Here is a 15,370-nt window from a genome sequence, read left to right as displayed (position 1 = left end):
GTTTCTGAGGAGCAACTGGTGAGTTCAAACTGCCAGCCTTGTTGGTCAAACCTTGAGGTGTATTGCTTATCCTATGGTGCCACACCAAGAGAGGTGGAAACACTGCCTCGCGAAGGGTTTAGACCTAGATGGTGGGTGTGTTGAGAAATAATCACTTCACATTCTGATATTTTAAAGAAAAGTTTCTATAATTTTGCAGCCATACTTACATACCCTCATATAGCTTTGACATAAAGAGATAAACATCAAAATGTTTACACGCCACCTTGCTTTGAATGATGGGTTTACCGTAATTTGTTAAAAATCTGTTCTCAAAAGATCTAGGATATGTAGCTCTTGTGTAAAATGGGAAAACACATGGGTTTCTGTGCTTTTGTTTTTGTTTTTATTTTAAGGTTAAAGCAACATTTTCTTGTTGCTGTTAAGTGCCGTTGAGTTGGTGGGTTTGAACCACTGATCTGGCAGTTCAAACTGACCTTTTGGTCCAGTGCTTATCCTACAGTGCCACACCAGGACTCTACTGTTGTTGTTGTTGTTGTCGTTGTTAAGTACCGTGGAGTCGGTTCCAACTCATAGCGACCCTGCACAGGGTTTCCAAGGCTGTAAATCTTTACGGGAGTAGATCGCCTCATCTTTCTCCCGCGGAACCGCTTGTAGTTTCGAACGGCTGACCTTGAGGTTGGCAGCACGACTCGTAACAACTACGCTACCAGAGCTCCTTAGGACTCTACTAGCACTATGAAATTTGGAAAATATTGAAAAGCAGAGCAAAGGGGGCAAAGGTCATTCACAGTCCCATGGCCCCAAGAGAACCAAAGTGAAGATTCTGGAGTATTTCCTGTGTGTCTCTCCTGAGTCACTGGATTCTGTGTTGTGTTCATAGTGTGGATTCAATATTTATGCTGACAGTTTAACATAGTCATCACTCTGTGCTCTAACCATCTGTTTTGAAGGGCAAATAGAGAGTGGGAATTTGTGAGGTGGCCAGATCTGTGCTTGGCTCATAAACAAGAAAATTCACCTCGAGGAGGTGTGATGGTGAGTGCAGGACACAGCCTTCAGGGACCCTGACAGAAAGGGGAAAAGGAGAGACACCCAAGGGCTGCCAATGGCGGCTCCACACGGGACTTCTCCCCATAGAAGGCTAGTGGAAAGCACTGTTATCTTCTCCAGAGAGTGGAAAGGACTCCAGAGAGTGCAAGGCTTCTTCCAGGGGCAGATTCCCCAGGAAAAGTAGGGGGAAGAGGTCTCTGAAGAGCACCCAGCTTTGGACTCTGTGGGCCAGGAGCTAAGTCCAGGAACTAAGTAAGTAGGACTTACTTTCTGTGTATCACTTTTTCTCATCTGTAAAATGGAGATAAAATAATAACAGCTCACAGTATCTGAGTGTTTAATTGAGTGCCAAGCGCATGCTCCGTGGGATTTTGAGTGTGTTCAATGAGACAAAGAAAGTAAAGGTTCCAGCACAACCCCCACTGTTGTCAAGTTGATTCCAACTCATAGTGACCCGGCAGGGTGCCCCCATAGGGTCTCAGAGGCTGGAAATCTTTATGGGAGCAGACTGCCTCATCTTTCTCCTGCTGAGCAGCTTGTGGGTTTGAACTGTATACCTTGCAGTTAGCAGTCCAATGTTTAGCCCACTGAGCCCCCAGGGCTCCTTTCCTAGTACACAGTAGAGGCTTAACAGATGCTAGTCGTCACATCCCCCCTCCTACGCTGTATCAGAAGGGGGCCAGGGACACCCCCCCAGAAGCAGATGCATGTGGCCGTGTGGGTGCCACATTCCAGGGCTCACCGCGGGGGACTCTGGCCAGGCCCAGGGATACTGTCTTTGTCTCCTGTATAAACAAACAAGGTGGCGTTTGCACACTGGATGATGCAAGCAGAGGAGCTTGAAGCGGGCCTGAGCCTCCTAATTAGGGTTGGTTTTGTTATCCAGCTTCAGCTTGATCTTCTCAGCTTTAATCTGGATTTGCTGAAATCTGAGGGGTGCTGCAATTAGATCCACGCCGCCCCCTGCAAGAGGCGAAATTACTAGAGCAAACCCTCCACTCCTACTCATCTCAGCTCCTGTGGGATGGGGGAGAGTCTTCCCCCACTTGGAAAGGTCTAACATAGCAGGGGGGAGTCCCTGGGTAGTGCAAATGATTAAGCACTGGATTACTAATCAGAAGGTGGTGGTTCGACCCTAAAAGGTCTGAGCCTTGAAGACTCTACGGAGCACAGTTCTGCTTTGCAAGCAACATGTGGGGTGAAATGGACTCCACAGAAGCTGTGTTGGGTGGGGTTTTGCTTTGCTTTATGTTGTTGTTAAGTGCTGTCGAGTTCTTTCCGATCCATTGCAACCCTGTATAGGGTTTCCAAGGAGCTGCTGGTGATCTTGAACCACCGACCTTGTGGTTCAAATGACTTTGCAGTCCAGCGCATTAGCCCACAGCACCACACCAGGTCCCCAGCAGACTTCATTGGAAGTGTCCACTCGGGCTGGCAGGGGAAGGAGGAGGTTCCCATGGCCAGTTGGGGGAAAGGTTTGGAGGCATACTCGTAGGTATTCCTGACACCTGGGGGTTTCCAAAGGCACCATGGAACAATGGGGGTGGGGGTGGGCAGGCTCTTCAGCCAAACACCTCAGGGCTTAGGTCTGCTGTTTACTAGCTGTGTGACGCCGGGCAAGTTGCTTCAACTCTCTGAGCCTTGATGTCCTCATCACAGCCTGTGAGAACAGGCAGGCGGGGACTGCATGGAGAACACTTAGCCGGGTAAATGGAGCAGTGCTCATCGTTTTATGAGGAGATGATGTAGTCACTCTGGACCTAGACGAGGAATACTGTACTGTCACTATCTGGACAGACTGTCATCTCTCCACCCCACTGTGGCCTGTCCAGACGCTTGGGGTATGTGTGTTTGTTCACCTCAGAGGTGATTGGTTGCCCAGAGCAGGTATGTCAGGTTAAGTAAGAGGATCACAATGAAAGGTCCCCTGTTTGAGGGACCATTTCCAGATCCCTGCCAGCCCTCTTCCCTGAAGTAGGCTCCTCTTTGTTTATTACCTGCCTCTGCCCCTACTCCCCCAAAGTCTAATTCCTTCAAAGGAGACTCCCTAATACAGGGTCTGGGTCTCAGGACCATGCTCTTGGGGAACACTATGATCAATTGGCAAGACATAGTCTACAGAGACAGTGTTTTGCATTCTGCTTTGGTGGGGTCTTCAAAACTCATGAGCAGCCAGCCATGTGAGGTGCAGCTGTGGTTATTTCTCCCAGTACAGAGGGAAGAGGAGTGATGAGAACTGAAGATACTTGGAAGCACTAAGTCCGGTAGTTTGATGGGTCACATGAACATCAGCCTCCATGATCCTGAGACCAGAACTAGACGGTACCTAGCTCCCACTACTAACTGCTCTGAAAGGGATCACATTCGAAGGACCTGGATAGAGTGGGAGAAAAATGTGGAACAAAACTCAAAATCATAGTAAACACCAGGCTGACTGGTTATATAGAGGCTGGTGGAACCCCGAGAGTACAGCTCTTGGTCAGCCTTCAGGTCTGGAACTGAACTCATCCCCATAGCCAAGCAATGGATCCGTATATATGAGGGAAACAACAATGCTAATGGGATACACACACCATAGGAGAGCCAACCATTCGAGAGAGAGAGGGCAACATTTGCCCAAAAACAGGGCACAGAGACCTTGGGAGGGAAAGAGAAAAGGAATCAAGAAAACAGGGAGAAAGTGGGATCCATGGTGGTACACTGAAGGGGCTGCAATCAGTGACATAAAATAAAGTGTGGGACTTGTTGAATGTAGAACTGGTAATGTGTCCCATGGACCTTCACTCAATTCACAATAACAAGGATTTTTTTAAAAAGAGAGAGCGAGAGAAAGACTCCCTAAGAAGGAATGGGTGCCTTGCCAACCAAACTGGTGCATGAACTCCTGAGCCCATGCCAGGCCACGCCAGCTGCTTACCTGGAGCAGGTCCTGTTTCATTAATCGTGAAAACTCCTCTTTGGGTCTTTGACATGAACCCGGCTCGGGCACAAACGTTGTTTCTCTGCTTGCAGGAGGAGATAGAGGCCTGGGAGAGAAAATATCCACAGTATGTTCAATATCTTCCCTGTCTTTGTCATCATTCCTGGACAAGTGGTGAATTTGGGGGGCAAAAAGGGTAGAGAAACAACACAAATTTTAACCTGTCCTCGGAGAGTGACAGTCACACTACCTGTGCCTGCACAGTTGTCCCAGCTCAGAAGGTCAAGGAATTGGTAATCAACAGCCAATGTCTATTGACCCAACATGGTGCAGGGACAGTGGAATAGTGGAAAGGAAAAAATTTTTCTCAAGACATGCAGATGACATTTTGATTTTGAAGACTCAGCTTCTAGGCTTACTTCTGTCACACACAGGCTGTGTGCTCCTGTGCAAGTTGTTTAATCTCTCTGAACTTGAGTTTTCTCAGCTGTAAAACCAATCAGAGAAGCCCTACTCTACTTGTCACAAAGAACCACTAAAGGTGGGGGATAGGCAATGGAAATACTTTATAGGAAAGCATGTTGGGAAAGTCTGTAATGCTACACAAATTATTTTCATTGCTTTGTTCTATGCCTAGAATTCTTTTCAGGGCTTCCCTGAATGGAACAATTGGTTTGCTTTGTCAAAAGGTTAGTGGTTTGAACACACTCAGCAGTACGTACTGTCAGAAGACAGTCCTGGCAAACTGCTTCCAAAGATCACAGCCTTGCAGATCCTAGGGAGCCGCTCTACTCTGCAGCACCGGGGTCACCATGAGCTGGAATCAACTCAACAGCAACTAACAAAGGTCATGACAATGATTCTTTTCAGGACACTGACTCCTACCCACTCTTACCCTGGTCTCTAAAGTGCATTCCTCACTGCTCAAACAATCCTCCTATAAAGGCAGACACGAGAATTGTATAATTTAAGATTATGATCAGATTTGTAAGCACTCTCTGTCTTGACTTTTCTGGACTGACCAGAAATACAGAATTTGGCAAATCCGCACTCTATATTTGAGAATGTGCCATGTGTTCAGAAATCTAAAAATACAAGCAAAACTAAGAACCCCAAGCTCATTCATCCATCACAAATGAATCATAAATATTTTAGATGCCAATTTGCAGGCAGTTCCCTGTATGAGGTAGATAAAAGCAGTAATAAAAATTGTACCTGGGAATATTTACTAAATGAGTGAAACTATGTGCTGGGGCCAGGATGGTTTGATTTTTCTGTGATACTCCTTGGTCCAAAAAAAAAAAAAAAAAAAAAGTGGTTCTCAAGACATGCAGATGGCATTTTGATTCAATGTTTACAAAGGCGGAGGAATTTCGATTTTCCCAGGGTCCTAATGGCGAGACTGCATGCAGAGAAGAGAAACAAAAAGATCAGATGGAGCAGGCTAATTACTGGACGAAAGGAGAGGGGCCAGGTCGCTGAGAGCAGATAATAACACGGTACCAAGGAAAAGGATTCAAACAGAGAGGTGGGGAGGGCTCCTGGTTAGCAAAAGGAAAGAAAGACCAAGCAAACCTCAATGCATGGTGTGGCTAACAGGATTATCTCAGTTCTACTCCTCACCAGTTGACTCAACCATTGTTCTCCTGGTTTGAAAAAAAAGCCTGCTGTAGACAAAACAGTACTTCAGCTTCATTCCTGGCCCAGACAGAAAAGCAACTGAAAAGGGGGAGCATTTTTGTGTACACTGTGTGTGTGTGTGTGTGTGTGTGTGTGTGTGTGTGTGTGTATGAGAGAGAGAGAGAGAGACTGCCAGATTTTTCCTATTAGACTAAAAAAACATTCAGTTCTTGTTGCGGGGTTTAAAACAACCAGTGAAGTAGATTTCTCGTATTGCCATGGGAGGAAGTACAAGACAGAGTTAAGTGAGACATGGACGCCTCATGCGGTACATAATCCTAATTCTGGAGGGAGGAAAAGAATATGGAAGAAATTGCCTGGTTTCTAATGATGGATTGCTTTGGGGACTCGCATGATGAGGGACTTCCACTTTCTGATTTATGTTGTTGTTGTTGCGAGTCAGTTCTGACTCATAGTGACCCTGAATAGGGTTTCCAAGGAGCAGCTGATGGGTTTGAACTGCTGACTTTACAGTGAGCAGTTCAGTGCTTATCCTACAGTGCCACACCAGGATTCCTTCTAATTCATACAGTTCTATGTTATTCTGTTTTATGATGAGTATGCATTGTTTCTGTTGTTGTTATGTGTCATTGAGTAGAGTCCATTTTAACTCATAGTGGCCTTTAGCAAAGCTTCCTGGCGACCTGCCCCGCTTCACTTTTCCCCCTCTCCTCCTAGCTCACATGACTCTAGCCATTTGGCCTTCTTAAAATTCCCCATGGACTTTGCTATCCTCTGCCCTCCTACTCTGGTACCTTGCATCCTTAAGTCTCAAGCCCAGAGACTTCTCTAGGGGACAAGGTACTGCCACACCCCTCTCCCTCAAGGTTCCCTATCTACAGCATCTGTTTGTCTCCCTCACAGCCCATGACAGTTTGTAATCATTTTGCCTGTTTCCAGGTTCTTGTCTGGGTTCTCCACTGGAATCTACATTCAGGAAGGCTGGCACAGACTAGCCACAGAATTCACCAAGAGTTGGAACACGTGATTCCCATCATGCCCCAGCTTTTCGCCTCAGTCATCCACCTGTGTTCATGGGTGGTACCTGTGCAAATGGTGCCTTCAAACTGGGTCACTTTGAACAATTCCCCTTCCCTCTTTGAGATTTACCTTCTCTTCCGCAACTGGAAATAAGATCATCCACCTTTTCATATGCGAGTGTTGCATAAGATGATGAAGAAATAACACATAGACCAGCAGCACACTGCCCATGAAAAGTGGTCTGTCATCATTTCAGGATTTTTATGATCCTAGGGGGAGTCCTAGAGTGGCGCTGTGGGCTCGTGCGTCAGACTGCAAAGTCGTTTGAACTGTAACGTCTGTGGTTCAAGTTCACCAGCTGCTCCTTGGAAACCTGTACAGGGTCGCTATGGGTTGGAATCGACTCCACAGAACTTAACAACAACAATGACCCCAAGGAAGCAGTACCTAGAGCCACACTGTTCAATAAAATACTCCATGTGGCTGTCAAGCACTAGCTGGTCCCAATTAAAATGTACTGCAAGTGTGTAGGATACAATACTGAATTAGGAAGACTTCGTATTAAGAAAAGCATGTAAAACATTAAATTAATAATCAATATATCGATTAGATGTTGAAATGGTCATATTTTTATTGATCAGATTAAAAAATCTAGTGTTAAAATTAATTCCACCTGCCTTCTTTACTTTTTAAATGTGACTACTGGCACATTTAAAATCACGTGGAATCCTGGTGTGGTACTGAAAGATGAACACTACTATGTTAACTGCAAGGTTGGCAGTTCAAACCCATCAGCAGTCACTCCTTGAAGAGCTTATACGGCAAGGATGGGGAACCTTTTTTCTTCCAAGGGCCATTTAGATTTTATAACACCATTCGCAGGCCATACAAACTTCTCAACTTAAAAATTCGCGTGCTTGAATGTGATGACTGGAACTGCAGTTGCCTTGGCAGGGCCAGACCAAATGATTTCAGGGCCTCACAGAGCCTGTATACTGGACATTCCCCAACCCTGCTATACAGGGTTGCTCTGAGTCGGAAGTGATTCGATAGCACTTAACAACAATGTGGGCATGCGGACTAGATCAATATTGCTTTGAACATAACTGAATGACTCCATCAGAGAAGGGGAATAGAATCTTAATAGTCATAAAAATATTCTTTGTAGAGATTATAAAAGAAAAAAAATTGAAAATGAAGTATTCTGAGGCCAAAAATATTTTGAAATATGATATAACATTTATACCTTATGTACAATTCATATTTTGTACGTTAACTGATTTGCTTCTTATAATAATGCTGCAGGGCAAGTATTTAATTCCATTTAACAATTAAGGCACCAGAGGTAAAATGACTTGTCCAAATACTGCCCTACCAATCTCTATTTCTTGTATAGTTCTTGTGTGGCAGGAACTGCACCAAGCAAATGATAATGTTGTTGTTGTTAAGTACCATCAAGTAGGTTCCAACTCATAGCAACCCTGTGTAGGATTTCCAAGAAGTGGATGGTGGATCTGAACCGCCGACTTATGGTTTAAACCAACCTTGCAGTTCAGTACATTATACCACAGTGCCACACCAAGACTCCAAGCAAATTATACTAGATGATCCCATTTAATATTTGTATTAATATGAAGTAGACATGCAAGCCCATTTTATAGATCAAGAAACTGAGTCCTGAAAAGTTAAAGGGACTGGCCTAAGGCCACACAGTAAGAAAACGGCAGAGCCAAGATTTGAACAAACTTCCCAGAATCCATCTCTTAACCATTAAGTATTATTCTGCTTCAATGAAAACAAAACAAGTGGTTATTGATAGACCACTGCTATTATATATATATATATATATATATATATATATATATATATATATATATATATATATAAAATATGTTGTTGTTGTGAAGTGCCGTCGAGTCAGTTCTGACCCATAGCGACCCTGTATAGGGTTTCCAAGGAGCAGCTGGTGAGCTTGAACCACCGACGTTGCAGTTCAAACAACTTTGCAATTTGACACATTATCCCACAGCACCATACCTGGACGCCCATATATATGTGTGTGTGTGTGTGTGTGTGTGTGTATTGTGTGTGTGTATATATATATATATGGATATTGGTGTGGTGCTATAGGATAACCACTGGACTGCTAACCACAAGGTTGCTAGTTCAAACCCATCAGCCACACCTTGGAAACCCTATACAGGGGTTGCTATGAGTTGGAATCGACTCAATGGCACTTAACAGCAACAACAAATATATATACACACAAATTTCTGATATCGAAAGATGAAGTTGATTTTCTCCATAAGAACCTAGGAAGTTAATGAATAGTGCGTATAGATATTATGTCCTTATGACAGATGAGAAAACTGTGTCCCAGTTTTCCCAAGTATCCTCAAGGCAGTGGTCTTCCCACTACCCTCTCTGGTTCTGCAAATGCCCTTCAAGAGTCTTGCACAGCTCCGTGTACTTAATGGGTAGTCAACATTGCTGTCTGATCTACCAAGTGCATTCTCATGCTATTTTCCAACCCTCTCCTCCCCTTTTCTTTTAGTAAGCCCCCCATTCTTTCAATATACTCGCATATTTAGTGAGCACATGTGCTGTTCTTACATTGTAATGGTTTGGTGCTGGAGTTTCCAATTTGAGAACTTTGGCAAAGCTTGGCAACTGGAACATGCTGGAACCAGAGTTACTGAAGTCCTTCTTTGAAAGAATATATGATGGGATTGAGTATGCATTAGCTGCAGGATATTTAGAAATGATGGTGTCCAGTCGGGTACACTGTGAGCAGAAAGACAAAGGAATCTGCAATGTCACAAAATCCCATGGCTCTGAACGCCAGATGTTAAAACGATGGTGCCCAGCACTAGGCCTAAACGCATTTAATGAAGTGTGAGATTTGGACAGGTAACAATGATAAACTGACTTTGGACTCTGAGGATTTGCTCTTGGAAAATGCAAGCTCAGACCTGCTTTAACTTCTGTAAACTAACGCAGACTATTCATCTCATGTTTGGGACTTGGCAAAAATAATTTTGCCATCAATGCTTTTCTATCCTGTCCTCTTCCAGGGCACTTAGACCTGACTCATCAGCTGTTGGGTAAGTTTTGATATGGGAAGTTCCCCACTTTCACCCCCAACCGAGGCTTTTCTTTTGAGGAAAACCTCACATCTTGTTTCTACAGGTGAAATGTTCAGAACTTCCTAAACAGTGAGCTTGCTTCAAACATCTTACAAGTATAAGGGTCCATGGGGCTTACTGTCCACCCACACCTCTTACCTCCCACCTAATTTGTTGTTTTCATAAACACCCTGGAATATTCTTGCTGTTCAACAGAACCAATCCCACTGCTTCCAGGAAGCCATGATAAACTATTTTCAGTTCAAAATCAAACAGAAGCAATGTTTGTCAAACAAAAAGGGACAAATGCCATAGAAACTAGGCGATAACATCACTTTACCTACAATAGAATGGCAAGTATTAGAGTCAAATGAGAGAACATAATTCCCATTATCTTATGAGAACATGGTCCTGAGTTTCCTCTGCTTGAAGTGGGCCAATAACTATACAACATAGAAAATTTGGGAGACCCACTAGGGTTCACCCATTCATTGTGTGTTTGGTGGTTTATGAGCCATCACTGGTACATGTGTGGATGCACCACCAGAAGCAGTCATGATCTTAACCAGCACTTCAGCTGTTCAGAGCCTAACCTGGGTTTGAGTCTCACTTCTGACACTTTCTAATAGAAAGGAGCCATTGATGTTCTCAGAAGGTCACCCCAGCCTCACACACACTTTGACTGTGCATTTTAGCCAATAGTTAAGCAAGTGTTTGTCATGGGCCATTGTTGTTATTGCTGTTATTGGGGGTCGTCAAGTCGGTTCTGACTCACAGCCACCCTAGGCACAGAAGGAAACTGTCTGTCCTTGAGCCATCCTCACAATTGTTGTTACGTTTCAGTCCATTGTTGCTGTCACTGTGTCAATCCATCTTGTTGAGGGTCTTCCTCTTTTTCACGGATCCTCCACTTTACCGAGTATGATGTCCTTCTCCAGAGACTGGTCCCTCCTCATAACATGTCCAAAGGAGGAGGGACAAAGTCTTGCTATTTTCACTTCTACGGCACATTCTTGCTGTACTTCATCCAATACAGATTGCCTTGTTCTTCTGGCAGTCCATGGTACATTCAATTTTCTTCTGTAACACCATAACTCAAGTGCATCAATTCTTCTCTGGTCTTCCTTATTCATTGTCCAACTTTCATATGAATGAGACGATTGGAGATACCATGGCTTGGGTCAGGCACACGTTAGTCCTCAAAATCTTTGCTCTTTAACACTTTAAAAAAGATCTTTTTACAGCAGAGTTGTGTAATGCAACAAGTCATTTGATTTCGTGAGTATGGATTGTGAATCCAAGCAAATTGAAATCTAACAACTTCAATCTTTCCTCCATTTCTCATGATGTGATTTATTGGTCTAGTTGTGTGGGCTTTTGCTTTCTTTACATTGAGGTGTGATCCATACAGGAGGTTGTAGTCTTTAATCTTCATCAGTATTTCATGTCCTCTTTGCTTCTAGCAAACAAGGTTGTGTCATCTGCATTTAATCCTTATGAGAGCCCTGTGTGGTAGATATTATTATTAACACCTGTGTGGTAGATACATTATTATTATTTGAGGAAACTAACCCTCCTCAGCTCGTGAAATGATAGAGCCAAAATTGTGACCCTGGCAGTCGGCCCCATCACAGCACACCTTGTTTTATTATGCTTTGTTTTACTGCATATCACTGATTGCATTTTTGTGCAAACTGAAGGTTTGTGGCAAGCCTATGGGTGCCATTTTCCCAACAGCACTTTGGGTCTGCTCACTTTCTCTCTCTAGGTCACATTTTGGCAATTCTCATGATATTTCCAACTTTTTCATAATGTTATTTATGGTGTATGCTCTATTACACGTCATAGAGTACAGTGAAGTGCAAAGATAACACTGAGAACCCAAAAAAATTCATGTGGCTTACTTTATTCCAATAGCCGTTTTATTACGGGGTCTGGAACAAAGCCAGCAATATCTTTGAGGTATGCCTGTAGATGAAATGAGGATATCAGACACCCCATTCAAAAGAAGATGTGTCAAGAAGCATGGTCTCCCAGTAATAGTAATCTCTGCTTTAACTTACAAGATGAGCATCTGCAAAATTACTGTGGAAGGTTATAGTTCAATAAGAACCACCACCCTCTGTCTCAAGAAGCTCTAGTAGCATAGTGGTTACGAGTCGGGCTGCTAACCTCAAGGCCAGCAGTTCAAAACTACCAGCCACTCTGCAAGAGAAAGATGAGGCTTTCTGCTCCTATAAAGATTTACAGCCTCGGAAACCCTATGCAGGGTCACTCTGAGTCAAAACCAATTCCACAGCACATCACCACCACCACCACCACCTTCTAGCTCCTTAGCCGAGTACTATAGGCCACGCCCATGCTCTTTCTTTTCAATTCCCACAGAAGAAAATGACAAGATCAAACTTTCATTGGGAGAACTGTTATTAATTATATGTCTGTCCTAAGTCATGAATCCTGGTGTGGCACTGTAGGATGCGCACTGCACTGATAGCCACAAGGCTAGCGGTTCAAACCCACCAGCCATTCTTGGAAACCCAATACAGGGTCACTATGAGTAAGAACGAACTGAATGGTATTTAGCAACAACATCAGCATCGTAAGTCATGCCATAGAGTGGACAAACATCTGTTGCCAAAGCACTCTTTCTCACAGTATGCCCCTTGGCATACCAGTTCTGTACTATACTGGGTTGTGGTGGTGTTAATGGCAGCAAAGAAGGAGTTCCAGGGTCAAATAAAATTGGGACGCCCTGAGACCATGTTCCCACTTTGAAGATTTATAAAACACATTGGCATATTAAATTATCTAAATTCTGCAATAAAGAAATTGGTTTCAACTATGTTGGATCATAGAATCCTTTTGGCCAAGAACACCTGTTAACATAACAGATTTGGGGCAACATGGTTCTAAAAAGTTGCCGATCGAGGCAAGGTTTCATGAAGCATCGTAATCACCACAGAGTTAGTCTCAGAGTGTAGCCAAAGTAGTGTTCATGCACCTATGATTTCTTTCGGCTTTCTTTTACTTGCCAAGCCTCTAGTCTCCAATCTGGCCACAATGTAGCATTTATGGACCTATCTCAAGCACATAGTGACTATTCTAGAACTACTTCTATTACCATACAAGTATAGAAAGGCCATCAAATTCTCCTCCCACTGCAATGGTCAGCTTCTGGGCAGTCCTTGTGATAATTCTGGAACAATGTTTTGGAGCACACCATTGGAACTCCACATGGACTTAGGTGATGACAGGTCTGCTCAAAAGGTTGGGTGTAATTTTTCCAGCAGTCATAAGGAAGTTTCTAGAATGTCTAGCGATCCACAGAGGTTTCTGATCTGCCTCGTTCACCATCACATTCCTCCTGGTGGGATGAGGGCTACTTCTGACTCCTTCAGAGAGTTGGCATGTATAGTAGGAAAGGTGCAAAATGTGAAAGTCACTATGAGAGGGGTAACACAAAATTCACATCTGATCCAGAAAGGAACTAGGAAAGACGTGGGGTCTCCTGACAGAATCCTATAAACCACTTCCGGCCCCTGCCCAAGGACATAGGAACCTAAGTGCTCCTATAAATCTAAATTCCCATATCAATGAAAGAAGAGGAAGAAGCCTGAAAGCTCAGTGTCTACCTTCTCTTTGGTTTGGTCTGTATTTTTAAAGACCTAGAAGGTCTGATTAGATTCTGTAACATCTCGCTCTTCCCAGGGGCTCCTTCTTTGTTGAATAGCCTGACCTTGTCCCAGAGAACGGCATTTGGAAAGTTATTGCACACAAAGGTTAGTAGCGAATGGATCACGTGCTATGATTCAGCCCCTTCTTTGGCACCAGGCAGGAATGGGCAGTGCCAGTATTTGGCAAAGAAATTCTCGGAGAGAAAACCTAGGTGTTGCCGGAAGTATGAATGACTCAGGTGGTAACAATCATAATATTTAGCATGTAAAAATGCTTTGCAGTTTCAAAGAGCACTTCACCCACTGCAACATTCATTTGCCCCAGTGCCTCCAGGGAGTCTCCATGCTTTATGAGGCAACTAGGACACAGAAAGGTGACGTGCTTGAGGTCACACTGAGAATCCACAGCTGAGTCAGGATTAGGTCTTAGTTCTTGCCTCCTGTGCCAAGGCAGGGAGACAGTGCATCCTTTGCCAGGTGCTTTGGAGTTTCTTTACTAGCAGTACTTGAGGCAGAAAAATAGGGAGAGGTGTGGTTGTTTCAGAGATTGATGTGGGCATGCACAACCTTAACTTCTTTGGTGATGGGGAGGTAACTCCAAGGTTGGTTTGTTCCCTGAGCATTCAGTTCTGCCAAACTTGAATCCCAACCAAGTGTCTGTATTTCAGTGTGTCGTAAATGGCCCCTTTGTGTAGTTTTTTTTTTTTTTTTTTTTTTTTTTTTAATAATTCAGTATCAATGTCAGGAATTATAACAAACCTTTTAAAGGGACAGAAACCATATGTGTTTTGTTAATGCTAGAGTCTGGATTTGAGCTCTGTTTCACTTTTCTACCATAGTTTGATTCTTTCCCCCTGCCAGACCTCTCTTTCTTGCCACTTTTAAGTACCCAAATAAAGAATACCCTTGGTCCAAATCTGGTCAGAGTCCTTGGTACTTCAAGTGGCTATTTTATAGTACCAACAAAAGTGCATCCCTATTCCATACAGCAAAGAGGAAAAGTGGGTAAATCACTAATTCTCAGGCCCACTGCCAATTGTTGTTGGTTCAATTATATGTCTCAATAATTTGAATAACCCAATTAGATTAAGCAGTGCAAGAATTATATTAAGGGGAGATGTATCAAAAACAAAAGTAACATTCATTTCCTGTTATGCCAAAAAATTTCAGGAAAACATTTACTTAGTTCATTCAATGACGACAATATGGGTTTGGAATAATCTAGCTTCATTTCCCAATCTGGCCATCTATGATGGTGAGGAAAAAAGTGCTTAGCAACACAGTCGACTCTGATGCCTAGTGATTCTGTACAGCATTTCTGAGGAGTGGCTGGTGGGTTTGAACACCAAGTTTGTGGTTAGAAGCCCAGTGCGTACCCTATAGAACCACACCACTTACCTGCAGGAAATTTGAAGAAGTGGTTACTCTCCTAATTAGAACTACAATGGGTCTTTGAAAAGAAAAGACGAGATGCCCAATAAATGATGCAGTGAATGAAGATGATTACTGACCAGTTTATACCTGAAACAAGACAAAGGATGCTCACCATAGACGGAAAAGTGCACGTTCCTTTCTTAGACAAGGACACACTGTTGAACACTGGAGATTGGTGAATGACGTTGTAGAACCCAGGACCTGGGATATCATCCTGAAAGGGAACGAATGTGGCATTATCAGGATACATTCAATCCCATGGTGCTTTTCTGCAAGCTCCTACATCCATCACCACTAAGCCTCACTATAATCCTTCAGGACAGGCGCCATCTCCACTTTCAGGCTCCACCACTTCCTAGCTTGCCCAATCACCTTCTCAGTCACCAGGCACTGGGCTGGAATTCCAACCCAGGCCTGAGACTACAGTTCTTTATAGTGCTGCATTCCACAAGAAGGCTGTCGCTTCTCACGCCATTAGAGAAATGAGCATAAAATGGGATCGT

The 15,370-nt window shown here is 43.6% G+C and overlaps 1 protein-coding gene across 1 annotated transcript in view; it reads right to left on the bottom strand.

The window, feature by feature from the left end:
* STPG1 (sperm-tail PG-rich repeat containing 1) overlaps window positions 1-15,370 on the bottom strand; it is a 47,047-nt gene that overhangs the window by 16,608 nt on the left and 15,069 nt on the right. The window contains exons 3-5 of the mRNA XM_006862396.1: window positions 14,980-15,081; window positions 9,248-9,418; window positions 3,971-4,079 (exon numbers count right to left, since the gene is read on the bottom strand). Of these exons, the coding sequence (XP_006862458.1) occupies window positions 3,971-4,079; window positions 9,248-9,418; window positions 14,980-15,081 (382 nt within the window). The remainder of the gene's footprint in view (window positions 1-3,970; window positions 4,080-9,247; window positions 9,419-14,979; window positions 15,082-15,370) is intronic.

The sequence above is a fragment of the Chrysochloris asiatica genome, unplaced genomic scaffold (genome assembly GCF_000296735.1).
Source record: "Chrysochloris asiatica unplaced genomic scaffold, ChrAsi1.0 scaffold00047, whole genome shotgun sequence".
Lineage (NCBI taxonomy): Eukaryota > Metazoa > Chordata > Mammalia > Afrosoricida > Chrysochloridae > Chrysochloris > Chrysochloris asiatica.
This window is presented reverse-complemented; position numbering and strand designations above follow the sequence as displayed.